The sequence below is a fragment of the Girardinichthys multiradiatus genome, chromosome 18, assembly GCF_021462225.1.
Source record: "Girardinichthys multiradiatus isolate DD_20200921_A chromosome 18, DD_fGirMul_XY1, whole genome shotgun sequence".
In the NCBI taxonomy this organism is placed as follows: Eukaryota; Metazoa; Chordata; class Actinopteri; order Cyprinodontiformes; family Goodeidae; genus Girardinichthys; species Girardinichthys multiradiatus.
In genome coordinates, this window is record NC_061810.1 from 42927700 (window position 1) to 42940448 (window position 12749).

General features: G+C 37.0%; 1 protein-coding gene across 1 annotated transcript; it reads right to left on the reverse strand.

Annotated features, from left to right (window-relative positions):
- Nucleotides 1–1844: 1844 nt before the first annotated feature.
- On the reverse strand, nucleotides 1845–12350 carry si:dkey-202l22.6 (interferon-induced very large GTPase 1). Its single transcript, XM_047390891.1, has 4 exons — nucleotides 12256–12350; nucleotides 10777–10915; nucleotides 3118–7834; nucleotides 1845–2982 (listed from the first exon to the last, which is right to left on the reverse strand). Exons 2-4 carry the CDS (start codon nucleotides 10817–10819, stop codon nucleotides 2838–2840), a joined length of 4905 nt encoding a protein of 1634 aa, XP_047246847.1. The 5' UTR covers nucleotides 10820–10915; nucleotides 12256–12350; the 3' UTR covers nucleotides 1845–2837.
- Between the last annotated feature and the right edge of the window lie 399 nt (nucleotides 12351–12749).

A 12749-nucleotide genomic window follows, 5' to 3' on the forward strand; every position in this document is an offset into this window, starting at 1 on the left:
TTTGGCTTGTCTGGGCAGGGGTTATCCTTGTTACCGGAGCAGATGATATTATTGTACAAATTCTTACACTTGGCAAGGCGATGCATTTTGTTACAGTGGATTCAGGAGAACCCCTTTCTGTTACACAATGATACAGAGAGACGTTTAGGGTCCTCCCAATGGAGCATCTCAGTGCCCAAGCAAAGGACAAACTGCATGTCTATTATAGAATATGGCAACCCCTCTTCTGGACTACCTGCCTCAGGACTTGAATGACTTACTTTGCAAAGGAGGATCACGTTTATTTTTAAATGTAATCAGCATAGTTTTCTGTATGGTTGTATGTCCTGTGCTGGTCGGTTTTGTTTTGTTTCTGTGTTGTTTTTTTGTAAATAATAAATGTTCAATAAATTTATAAAAGTATATATATATATATATGTATATATATATATATATATATATATATTTTTTTTTTTTTAAATAAAATTATATATATATATATATATTTATAAAATTATATATATATATATATATATGTGTGTGTGTGTGTGTGTGTATGTATGTGTCTTCTTTAGTTGGCCCAAATGAACTGAAAGGGAAGTATATTAACTTAACAGATATTAATAAACTGCTTCTCAGTCTGTTTTATTATTCTCAGAGAACTTTCAGGCATCTATCTCTTCCAGCTCTCTCGTGCCCCCTGGTGAATTTAACCTTTTTTTTTTTTGTTTTTGCTCTCTTCTCTTGCGCTCAAATCAAGCAAATGGAAATACTAAGCAGTATTGTATAGGGCACAGCCCATACCAGATGTGATCTATCATCTGCAAAAACTGCTCATCTCCAAGACCCTTAAAATCTTGCTGGACTTTTAGATTTAGCCACAAACGTTTCTCCCAAACCATTCAGAAACTTTAAAATGTCAATATTTTGTCACATTAAAGTCTTGCTTAAGAGAAGATTCTCTGAATGCCTGCTAGAGTGTTTACTTATAGAATTATAGTTTTTCTAATTCTTAAAATTCAGAGAGCTTTGAAATAATCAATATTTCATGTTAAGTTAACCTTAAATATTTATTAATGTGTTAAACAATAGTGTGAGGTTATGTTTTCTTCAGTATGGTGAATACATATTTGAAACTTTAACATGAGAGCAGCTCCAGCCAGAAGTTAATATTTAATCTACATTGATAGTTTATTGCTTTTTTTATAGCGTTTTAACCGTACTGCTTCTATTATCCCAAGTACGTTTGTAATAGGTTGATTAGCAATTTGTGCTCCCTAGTAAGCTCAGTCTTCTGGCTAGCTGCTGAGTTATGAGATTCACACAGAAAGACAACATTAAATATTAAAACAGGACGATAATTATTTAAAAGAATCATTAATATTTTTTTCTATAACTGAATCAACAAGAAGACTGGTTAACTTGTCAAGATGTGGCTGTAATAATTGTTTGTTTGCCCCCTATGCTTTGTTAGGTGACATTCCAGTCATAAGCACAGCTGCTGTAAAACTCTGTAACATTCCTGAGATATATTGGTAAGTTTTTGAACATTTGATTTTTCTGTTTCTAAAACTTCCCCTTTTTCACTTTAAAAAGTAATCTAAAAGTAAGTTCATTAATATTTTCATTTTTCGTTGTCTCTTTTAACTTAATTTAATCACTAGACAATAGATCATAGGGTAATTAATAAAGTAAATTCTTAACTACATTATTTACTGATTCCTTATAAAACTTAAAGTGTGATTACTTTTGATTCAGATGAATATTCAAAGAAAAATATAAAAACTTGCTGCGTCTTTAAATGTATGATATAATTTGTTCATTGAACAGATATGATTTCACCCTTCAGATAGATTTTTCATAGATTATGAGAGTGGTTGTGATATTTATTTGCATACATTAATAAAGTTTACCATAGCTTAACAATGTTGCATAAAGTATTATATCTGCATCCTACTTTAAAAATTTCTGAATGCCTCTTTGGCAATCCCATTTAGCTGAGCAATCAATAAACCAATTGGAGTCAGTGAAAAAAATAATAAACACTTAAAAGTAACAAAGGGAGCACAAATTAGGAAAATCTTAAAGCAAGCAAATAAAGTACTAATACAAATGTTCAATCGATCAATTAATCAATAAACTCATCATCATCAAAGCAACAATAACTATATGCACATATTCATTAAAATATATTCAAATAACCATAAAAAACACATAGGATAAAAATAAGAGGTGAGATAAAAGTACAAATAAATAATAAAAATCACAGAATATTTAAAATATTCAGTCCAACTGCAATCTCAAAGAGGGGAAATAGAGATAAATTAAATTATTTAGTCATTTGTGATTTAAGTTAAGTTGGGTTTCTTTTTTGAATATTTTTTTATATTTTTAAAAAAACACACTAAATAAAAAAGCAAGAAAAAAAAACCAACAACAAACAATTCAACAGTTGTAAAGTCAAGAGCAGTAAAACAATAAAATTGTAAATTTAAAATAATCTCACTTTATCTTGATTTTTAAAGCAAAGCAATTTTCTTAATAGAATACAGTTTCTTAAAGTAAACTGTTTTTCTATGGTTGGCAGCATGTTTTGCCATTTGATTTATAGTGACAATAAAATGTACAAAATAAAAAAATGTTAAACATAAAAATCATATTGAGTAAATAAAAGTACATGAAAACATTTTAAATTTCAAGTGTTTAAAATGAAATTGTCGAACATAAATCCGGTCACTTTTTTCAAACTATTCAGTTAAAATTAAAACCAAATAGCATTCAGGATTACATAACTCCCTGGACTACATGAATAACACGAATATGGAAACAACCACTGAGATAAAAAAAGATGTCACAATTTAGATGCACTCTTTTTTAGCAAAGACTCCTTTCAAACTTTCTAAGGCATCCTCTTTTGTGATCTGCTTCCAATCCTCTGGCAACTTTACAAGCTCTTGGTTGAATTCTGCTGCAAACTTCTCATTGAACCTCGCCAACACGTACCTGTAAATGTAAGAATTGAATACTTCAAAATCTATAGTTGGTGGAGAAATGTACATATGTGAAATGTACTTTTTAAATGTTGTTTCAATGTTCAGCAATGCTATCGTAAATTTTGATAATAAACACAGACATTACCTCCAATAATTATTGGTCTTTTGGTTGTTTAAGTCATCAGAGACATTGCTCCAGTTCGGATCTTCCAAATGGAGATTTTTACATATTATCAATTCACCATATGCTTCTTTGCTGGTTTCTGGGCAACTCAGATGAGATGGAGAACAGAAGTCATAAGGCAGCATGCCTTTGGGTCGATGGAGGAGAGAGCTGTGAACTTCATGGTCAAGCTTTTCCTCCTCACAAGGGGCTTTGCAAAGAGGACATCTTTTGTCACACCCTCTCACTACATGAAGGAGCTGATCCTGGGGCTGAACTGGAAGGTCATTGAGAATCTCAAGTACATCCACATTTTGGTTGAACTCCTGGCCAATATCTAAGCGCATTGTGGCCAGTAACTCCATTAAACACTTAACAAAGCGATCCCATTCTGTTGTTATGCTAAAGAGGGGACCATTTAGAGACTCCTTCTTGACATCTATTTTTGAATCTCTCTCTAAAATGAGACAGACTCTCTCCAGCATTGGCTTTGTATCACTTAGCACTCCACTGGTACCTTCTGTTGTTTGACTCACAGCTGCCGCAATCTTCCCTACAATTTCACCAAGTCTCTGTTGCCTTAATTCACCAAGGCTGGTTGTATCAGATAAGTGAGAAACCACTGTTTCTCGAATCTTCCTCAGTCTGAAGTCTTCATAGGACAACAGATATTCTACAAAGCTTTCAAAGCAGTCCTCTTTAATTAGATCCTCCAGTATGCATTGGTGAAATGCATTTGGAGACTGATACTGCTGAGCTTTATGCTTAACTTCCTTTGCTATCTGGATACCCAATGGTTCATTGACATACTCTAACATTAAAGGTTTGATGACCATGGATATGAATGCTCGGGCCACCCTCTGGCACTGATCCCGTTTCCTAAACTGGTAAATGAACTTGGCTGCATACTTATTCTTGGTTGCAGATATATATGCTAAAAGTTCTCTGTCCTTTGCAAAGCGGTCATGTAGTTTTTGGAAGTCTTGGCATGCTGCGTTACACAGATATATTTTTAAATCCACTTCAAAAGCTGATCGGATTTCCAACGATTTTTCTTTTAAACCATTTTCAACAATGTCTAACAGCTCAATTATATAACTTTCAGAGAAATCTGCTGCTAAGCTACATTTATTTGCGATAAACTGATTGTATTCCTCAATGATTTTGCTTGCTATCTTTTGCGCTTCTAATTTCTGTTGTTTGTTGTTGTCTTCGAACATGCGTTTTAACCGGCTGCGATATCCAAAATGCTCATCACATACTTGGAAGCTGGAAGTCTGGTTTTGGTCAAGGACGCAAAGTTTGTCCATGTGTTTCTGGAGGTCACGGCTGATTAGATTCTGCTTTAGAACATTTGTCACAATTGAACTAATTTCCTCTTTTTCTGAAGGCCTAAATTCAAAACTGGACAATATCTTCTTCCACACAATCTCAAACTCCTCTTCCAGTTCATGATCTTGTAGAAGAATATTGGTTGACTTGCTTGTCTCCACTAGTGCAAGTAACTTGTACTCTTGCTCTTTTTCCACCGACTTCTCAAATTTTTTAATCTGAGAGTATGAACAGTGGGACTCATTGATTGTCTCCAACTTTTGCATTGCTTCTTCAATTACTCTTTCCTGGAGGTTGTTTATGTTACTAAATAGGATTGGCCAGAATATTTTAGAATTTATTTTGAGAATTTCTTCAGTCATCAGATAGCTCTCTGCGTTTGATTTGAGTTTGTTCACTTCTGATTTGACTTCCTCCTCGGCTTCTTTCTTTAACTCACTAAGAAGGACATGTTGAGCAGCAGCATCCAAAGCCTTTGTGTCAATGATTTTCTTTGTTGTCCCCATTAACCAGCTCTCTGTGTTTTCCAGAAGAATATTTTCCCATTGGGAAAACTCTGTGCAGAGTAGAGAAAAGCCTAAAGCCATGTTCATGTCCTGTAGACCAATGGAAAATGAATTGCTTTTAACTGCATCCCACACATCATACAAGCGTCCAATAAAATCTGAACTTTTAGACATGGTCGCACATTTCTTTAGAGCTCCAAGGAGATTTTCCTTTAGTTTTAACACATTTGTACTGTATTTTTTGTCAACTGCTTCGCAAGGACACATATTAGGCCAAGGTCCTTTTACAAATACTGTGTTGCTTGTATTTAATGCATGATAATCAATGATATTTCCTTTGTTTTCATTCTGTAAAAACTTGCAAACACGCCTCAACTGTAAGGTTTGTAATACACTGTTTATATCATCATCCTGAGTCAGGATTTGGCAAATGGGGAAAGCACTGCATTCTTTGGAGCGTAGAAGAGCATTGACCATGACGGTAAACGTTGTCTCAAGCTCATCACCAGCACAGGGTGAAATGTTCTGGAGTAAAACATCACTTAATCCTATTGCAACCGTGGCCATCATGTTGTCGCGTGTTAGATCTGTTTTAATTTCTCCTGAGACTAAGCCAAGGCCTTCCACATCAATTAAGAAAAGATAATCACACTCTAGGTCTTTTCTGAGATCATCAGGGAGACTTAGGACCACCACATACACCCCCCTGTTTGTTCTTCTCCATCCCTCTGGGAGTTTAACACCAAACAATCCAGACAGAACCTCAGCATTCCTGGCATGACGGTCACCAAGGATTGTCAGCACTCTGGTCCTTAATTGCTCGTGACGTAAGCACCGTTTGAGCTCTGCAAAGACGCAACCAAGCCAGCAGATAGGGATGTTTAATGCATCTCCATCCATTAATTCCAGCGGAACCCCATTGAGAAGAAGTTCTGCTGCTAGGTTGGGCAAACGTAACACATTTTGACCCCCACTGACATGTGTAAGCTCAAAAATCAGACCCATCTCGCGCAAAAACTGCTCAATGCCTAATGTGTATGTTTTTGGTTGAAGAGACCGTGAATTCAAGGCTTTGGGATTTTCAAATGATTCTCCACGATACAACAGTTGGTTGGTAGAACATGATAAATCTTGTGTAGACTCTTGATGTTCTGTGGTCTTCTCTGTGTAATGTGGATTTTGCTGCACATCTTGTACTGTTTCACAGCCTTGAACACAATCTACCCTATTGTTTACTGGCTGTACTTCAGTTTCCTCTTCAGACATTGAATCTGTACAGAAACTGTCACAATCTAGGCTGTTGTCAGCTTCATTTGCAAGGTTTTCCAGATGTTCTGTTTGTTCTGGCTGTAACTCTTTTAAGCTGTTTAATTCTTCAGTTTGTTTGTGATGGAGCCTCAGTTTGAGCCAAGCAAGGAAATAAGTCCTCTCACTTTTATCCTTTGTCAAAAGAGCATCTATAAAAACCTTCATAGCTGGGGTCATTTTGTACCTGTTGAACTCTGTCAAGATGTCTTTCTTTTCTTTTAGAAGCTGGGGTTCAATTTCTTTTCCTGATTTTGTTTGTGTACTTTCCTCCTTATCTAGCTCTGCCAGTTTGCTCCACAAATGCCCCTGCAAAGGGAGCTGTTTCTGTTGAAATTCAGCCAATCCCTCATCTAAACCCTTCAACACTTCCTCCACTGTGGCCATTGCTTTTTTGCAGACTGGGCCTTCATCCATATTTAGGCCCATGTCCAATGCTAATTGTGCTGCTGCCTCAAGCATAACAGGTTTTAGGCTCTCTGGTACCCAACTTTTTAGGATTTCACAAATGTTCTTAGCCACTTCGTCCTCACCCAGAGTATGCCCGGCAACCACAGCCCCATTGGGAAGCCCTAAAAACTCTTCAAGGGTCTTTCCACCACATCCCATAACTGTGGTCTCTTCTCTTTCTGTGCCAGAGATGTCAATTAAGATGAGCTTACTTGCCATGCCTTTGCAAGATACAAGGAGTTGTTTTTCTTTGTCCTTAACATCCCCACAGAAAATTATGACAGCTGATGATGCTTGACACAGAAGTTTGAGGCATTTCTCATGATTGCTGGCATCACCACGTAAATTAGAGATGAGAAATGGGGCACGGTAAACATCTCTGTCGATATCTCCAGTGGGTAGATACCATCCAATCTCTACTAGGCCGTTAGAGAGTCTTCGGGGAACTTGCCCTCCATCCATTCCCTTATGTATGAATGTGTTATTGCTTGATTTAGGTCCATTCAGAACATAGTTAAGCACCTGGGATTTAGAGACACTGCAACGGCCAAGTTTTATACATGAAATAATTGGCATAGGTGTGCTTGCCAAATTGCAGTCTTGTACTCTGCTGTTTGTATCCAGAGAGTGAGATCTCCACTGACCCACAACTCCTCTTGAAGGCCAAAGAAGGAACTGACTGGGCTTTTCTGGATCAACATTTGGTAGAACTAAAGGCACAGCAAACTTGCATTGCATCATGCGCACAGTTATCTCCTGCTGCAGAAATGTGTCGGCAGATATAAAGACAGATGTGACCAGATCAAGGGGGTTGATTGCATTTTGGGTATTATCTTCACAACTGCTGAGTTTTACCTCAGGTAGTTTGTTGTCACCATTTAAAGGGTCAAGTTGAGGCTGGCAACAAGTGCTCCGGGCATCATCACTAAGCAGCCAAAGGCGACTGAGAAAAGAATCTGGTAGATTTTTTAGCTCTAGAGGTTGTTTGTTCTCCAGAATCCATGTGCTGATATTTGACACAGATGCTGAATCAAGTTGTCTAGTGCTGTAAGCTTCTAGGCCAAGCTTATGCAAAATCTCTGCCTGGACACTGTCCTTCAGAGGTCCTAATGAAAACAGAAACCACATAATTTATTCAAGGTTCATTTATTCTTCAATATTCAAGGATATTCAAATATCTTCATGTTTTTGTAAAATAAAAAAGCTAGTCTAGTAAGCCTAATAATAGACATAGTTTAAATGAATTCTAGAGATTTAAATTGTGCATATTTACAATGTTATGTCAAATGTAACAAGATACTATTCTTGCTGTTGTGCATAAATAGCATAAATGACAAAAATATAGATGTTTTAAACCAATCCTAAAGGGTCCTAGTTATGACGTTTCTAATTGAATTTGTTTCTGCAGTCAGCTCTTGATATCTGTTGTCACTCTGCTTATGGTTTTATGTCATCTAATATTGCTGCCATAACATGCTGTGATCAAGCACGTCAAATATCTTCGCAACCATATCTACAGTTTAAAACAATTTTAATTCAGAAAATAAAGCTGTAAAGTGGTCACTTTCAAACTTAGCAGTTCTGGTAGTAAAAGAGCTACACAGTCGAATACAATGATGTCATCCACCATTCCTGAAAGTTAATAAGATGAAGTTATACACTTGAATTAGAGAAGATAAGTTCCCCTTGTGACAACAATATATCACAAACGATTACTGGATGAGTGGCTGAATTCTTCACTCATTGACCAATCCATTGCTTTGGTGGGGATTGTGGGTTTTCATCAACTTTTGCTGCTGTGCCCTAGAACTCCTACAGCTTCTAACATCTAATTGTCTCGTCTTGAGTGGGTAAGAAGGTAAGGTAAGTTTATTTATAAAGCGCCTTTCACAGACACAGAGTCACAAAACGCTGTAGAAGGATATTGCATTAGGATCTACATAAAAAGTACAATACAATCATGAAATAAAAGCCCGGCAGAACAAAACAGTTTTAAATTGAATTTTAGTAAAGTAAAGCTGTGGTGGCAAACTGTTCCACAGTTTAGGAGACTTAGACTGAAAAGCCCTGCCCCCCTCGGTTTTTAGCCATGTACGAGAGACATCCCTGAGATTTGGGGATTGTGATCAAAGGCTACGAGGAGCAGAGTGTTTAGTTAAATGCTTAAACATATAGTCAGGAGCCTGGCTATTTAGCGCCCTGTAGGTGAGGACAAGATATATACAGGGGTTGGACAATGTAACTGAAACACCTGGTTTTAGACCACAATAATTTATTAGTATGGTGTAGGGCCTCCTTTTGCGGCCAATACAGCGTCAATTCGTCTTGGGAATGACATATACAAGTCCTGCACAGTGGTCAGAGGGATTTTAAGCAATTCTTCTTGCAGGATAGTGGCCAGGTCACTACGTGATACTGGTGGAGGAAAACGTTTCCTGACTCGCTCCTCCAAAACACCCCAAAGTGGCTCAATAATATTTAGATCTGGTGACTGAGCAGGCCATGGGAGATGTTCAACTTCACTTTCATGTTCATCAAACCAATCTTTCACCAGTCTTGCTGTGTGTATTGGTGCATTGTCATCCTGATACACGGCACCGCCTTCAGGATACAATGTGTGAACCATTGGATGCACATGGTCCTCAAGAATGGTTCAATAGTCCTTGGCAGTGACGAGCCCATCTAGCACAAGTATTGGGCCAAGGGAATGCCATGATATGGCAGCCCAAACCATCACTGATCCACCCCTATGCTTCACTATGGGAATGCAACAGTCTGGGTGGTATGCTTCTTTAGGGCTTCTCCACACCGTAACTCTCCCGGATGTGGGGAAAACAGTAAAGGTGGACTGATCAGAGAACAATACATGTTTCACATTGTCCACAGCCCAAGATTTGCGCTCCTTGCACCATTAAAACTGACGTTTGGCATTGGCATGAGTGACCAAAGGTTTGGCTATACCAGCCCGGCCGTGTATATTGACCCTGTGGAGCTCCTGACGGACAGTTCTGGTGGAAACAGGAGAGTTGAGGTGCACATTTAATTCTGCCATGATTTGGGCAGCCGTGGTTTTATGTTTTTTGGATACAATCCGGGCTAGCACCCAAACATCCCTTTCAGACAGCTTCCTCTTGCGTCCACAGTTAATTTTGTTGGATGTGGTTCGTCCTTCTTGGTGGTATGCTGACATTACCCTGGATACCGTGGCTCTTGATACATCACAAAGACTTGCTGTCTTGGTCACAGATGCGCCAGCAAGACGTGTACCAACAATTTGTACTCTTTTGAACTCTGGTATGTCACCCATAATGTTGTGTGCATTTCAATATTTTGAGCAAAACTGTGCTCTTACCCTGCTAATTGAACCTTCACCCTCTGCTCTTACTGGTGCAATGTGCAATCAATGAAGACTGGCTACCAGGCTGGTCCAATTTAGCCATGAAACCTCCCACATTAAAATGACAGGTGTTTCAGTTTCATTGTCCAACCCCTGTATATATATGAAATGTTTTTGTTTATGAATGATATGTGCTAATTTTGTAATGCTATGTCACAATCTATAATTACAGAGTAAACAGCATTTCTGCACATTTCAGGATGCTACAATTTAGACTTGGTGAGACTCTTACGATTTAAACTTTTGTGATTAAAATTTTAGACCCATGTAGTATATGAAAGAATAAATATGAATGTGTTGCATGCAATGGAAGATGGTGTCCAGATGCTACTTTTGTGGTTTAAAATATTTTACAATAATGGAGGCAAGTTTTTGGCTTTACACACTCCGAAATTATTTTAAACTTCATAAGCTTTTAAGCAAAAATATTTTCAAATAGACACTTTCCCATAATAATAGAGCTGGTAGTATATTTCATGATGGGAATGTTTTTGACTTAGAATGCCTAAACAAACTATAATAATACAGATTCATGACCACAAATTGATGGTTAATAGAGAAACATGACTTTCTGAGAATACAGTTTTCTCATAGTCTAATAACACTTGAATTCATTCAACAAACATAGCAAATAAATGTAAATAAACATACTTTTCTTTTTGCTGCTCAACCTTTTAACAAGCTTGAAAGACATTATGGATCCTTCTGAGTGGCTTCACTCTTCGTTTTATTCGAGGTTTTTCTCCCTTCTCAGGCACATCCCCATGAAACTGGAAAACTGACTGGAATTCTGTGAAATGAATCAAAAGGTTAATGGGACACAACAGCAATCACAAGATACTATAAAGCTTCGTTTAAACAATACCACAAAATTGCAAATGTACTTGGCTCAATGTGCTGTACCAAAGGAATGCTGATTTGACATAGAAGGAATGCACGAGGCCTCTTTTACTAGACTAGTATCATCCTGGAAAGGCTCTAACAGCACGTCTTTCTTCTTTTTTTTCTTCACTACAATCAAATCTCATCTGTTACAAAAAAAGCATGACATGTTGATAGAAAAAATTTTTTTAGCCAGACCTGAAGGTCATGAGAAACACTATGAAACTGGTTATCCAACAAAGAGCAAGTAACAACTTTTAGTTTTTGAGCTGGTGCTCTTTGGTTGTTGGCTGGCCACTAAAATAGCATACATCTAATGAAGTGGTCAGCTGAAAACATAGAAATTATCTTGCAATTTCAAGCTGTTTTCTTCACTAAGAAAATACATTGACAAAGTACTTAAAACAAAAAAAAAGTGAATTTTCTTGTGAAAATGCAGGGTGAAACTGCTGAAGAATTTGAAGTCAACTTGCCGAAATGTAATAAATTAGCAAAAAAAATTAGAAAAGCTGAAAAGCTGCTTAAATAGCAAGACTGTCAGTTGAAAACTGCTGAACCAGCTGAAATTACCTCAAAACTAAATTGTTGTATGAAACAGCTTTTGAAATGTAAAAAATGGTAGACATCAAGAGATAACTTTTAGTAGATAAGGTGAAAATCAAGAGATAACTTTTAGTAGATAAGGTGAAAAAGCACAATATTTAGAAACAAATTGCATCTCCATTTAGGAGATGGGGCAGTTAAAAAATGACCTTTTGCACTGAAAACATCAGAAAATATTTTGAATTGATCCACACCAGCACTCAGGAAGGGTTTTAAAGAAAATTGTAAAACCATAAGTGATGACACCTATATTTCCTTGAAAGCAGACATGCGTGGGTGGTTTTGACACATAAATTATTTCTGTAAAGTGCAAAGTATAGCACAAAGTATGTAAGAGCAGTGAACTGCCAAAACAACTGTTAATAAATAGACTAGTGTGAAGGCCTTACAGCTTTCACACAACTATTTTAGTAAAACTTTGAAGTTAATTGTACAGGCTTGATCACTAACAAGATTTTGACTGTCTTAGCAGTGACTCTTAATTCTGAGTTAAACAAAATAGTTTCTTTGGTCGTAACAAAATTCTGCTCTTAGCTTTTGCAAATATGCATATAGACACAACTACATGTATTTATTATTTGGCATTGCATTAGTAATTGTTAATACATTTGTAACATATTTTATTTTAAATCAGAGAATTCATACCTCTTTTTTCCTGTGCATCTACTTCATGAAAAGAGCGCAGATATTTGGTCGTCTCGTCACAAGTTCATTTATACCTATCAGTTCAGTGATAAAATACGTTTGCCCTCCTCTCTACACGTACAAGAACAAAATGGTCATTATTCACACCCACACACTGATAGATAACACTCAGAATGTGTGAGGAATGGCATTACTGCAAATGCAAACATTCCTGAAGTGACAGGCTTGACCCTTAATCTTGATAACAGCACAGGATTGTAGTTTTTCACAGTGCTGCTGAAAGGTATTCAGACTGTTGCCAAAATAATTATCATTTCCCTTTACAGGTCAGTAACAAGGCGGCAGACAATGACGCACTAACCCTTGGGCATGTGTCATCTTCTTAGGTCTCTTATTACAGAAGAGAAATAAGTGCCATTCTAATGCTTAATTTAATTCACAGAAAACCTTTTCTCCTTTCTGTAACTCTGCTGTTCTGCCCTCAAATGTAAATT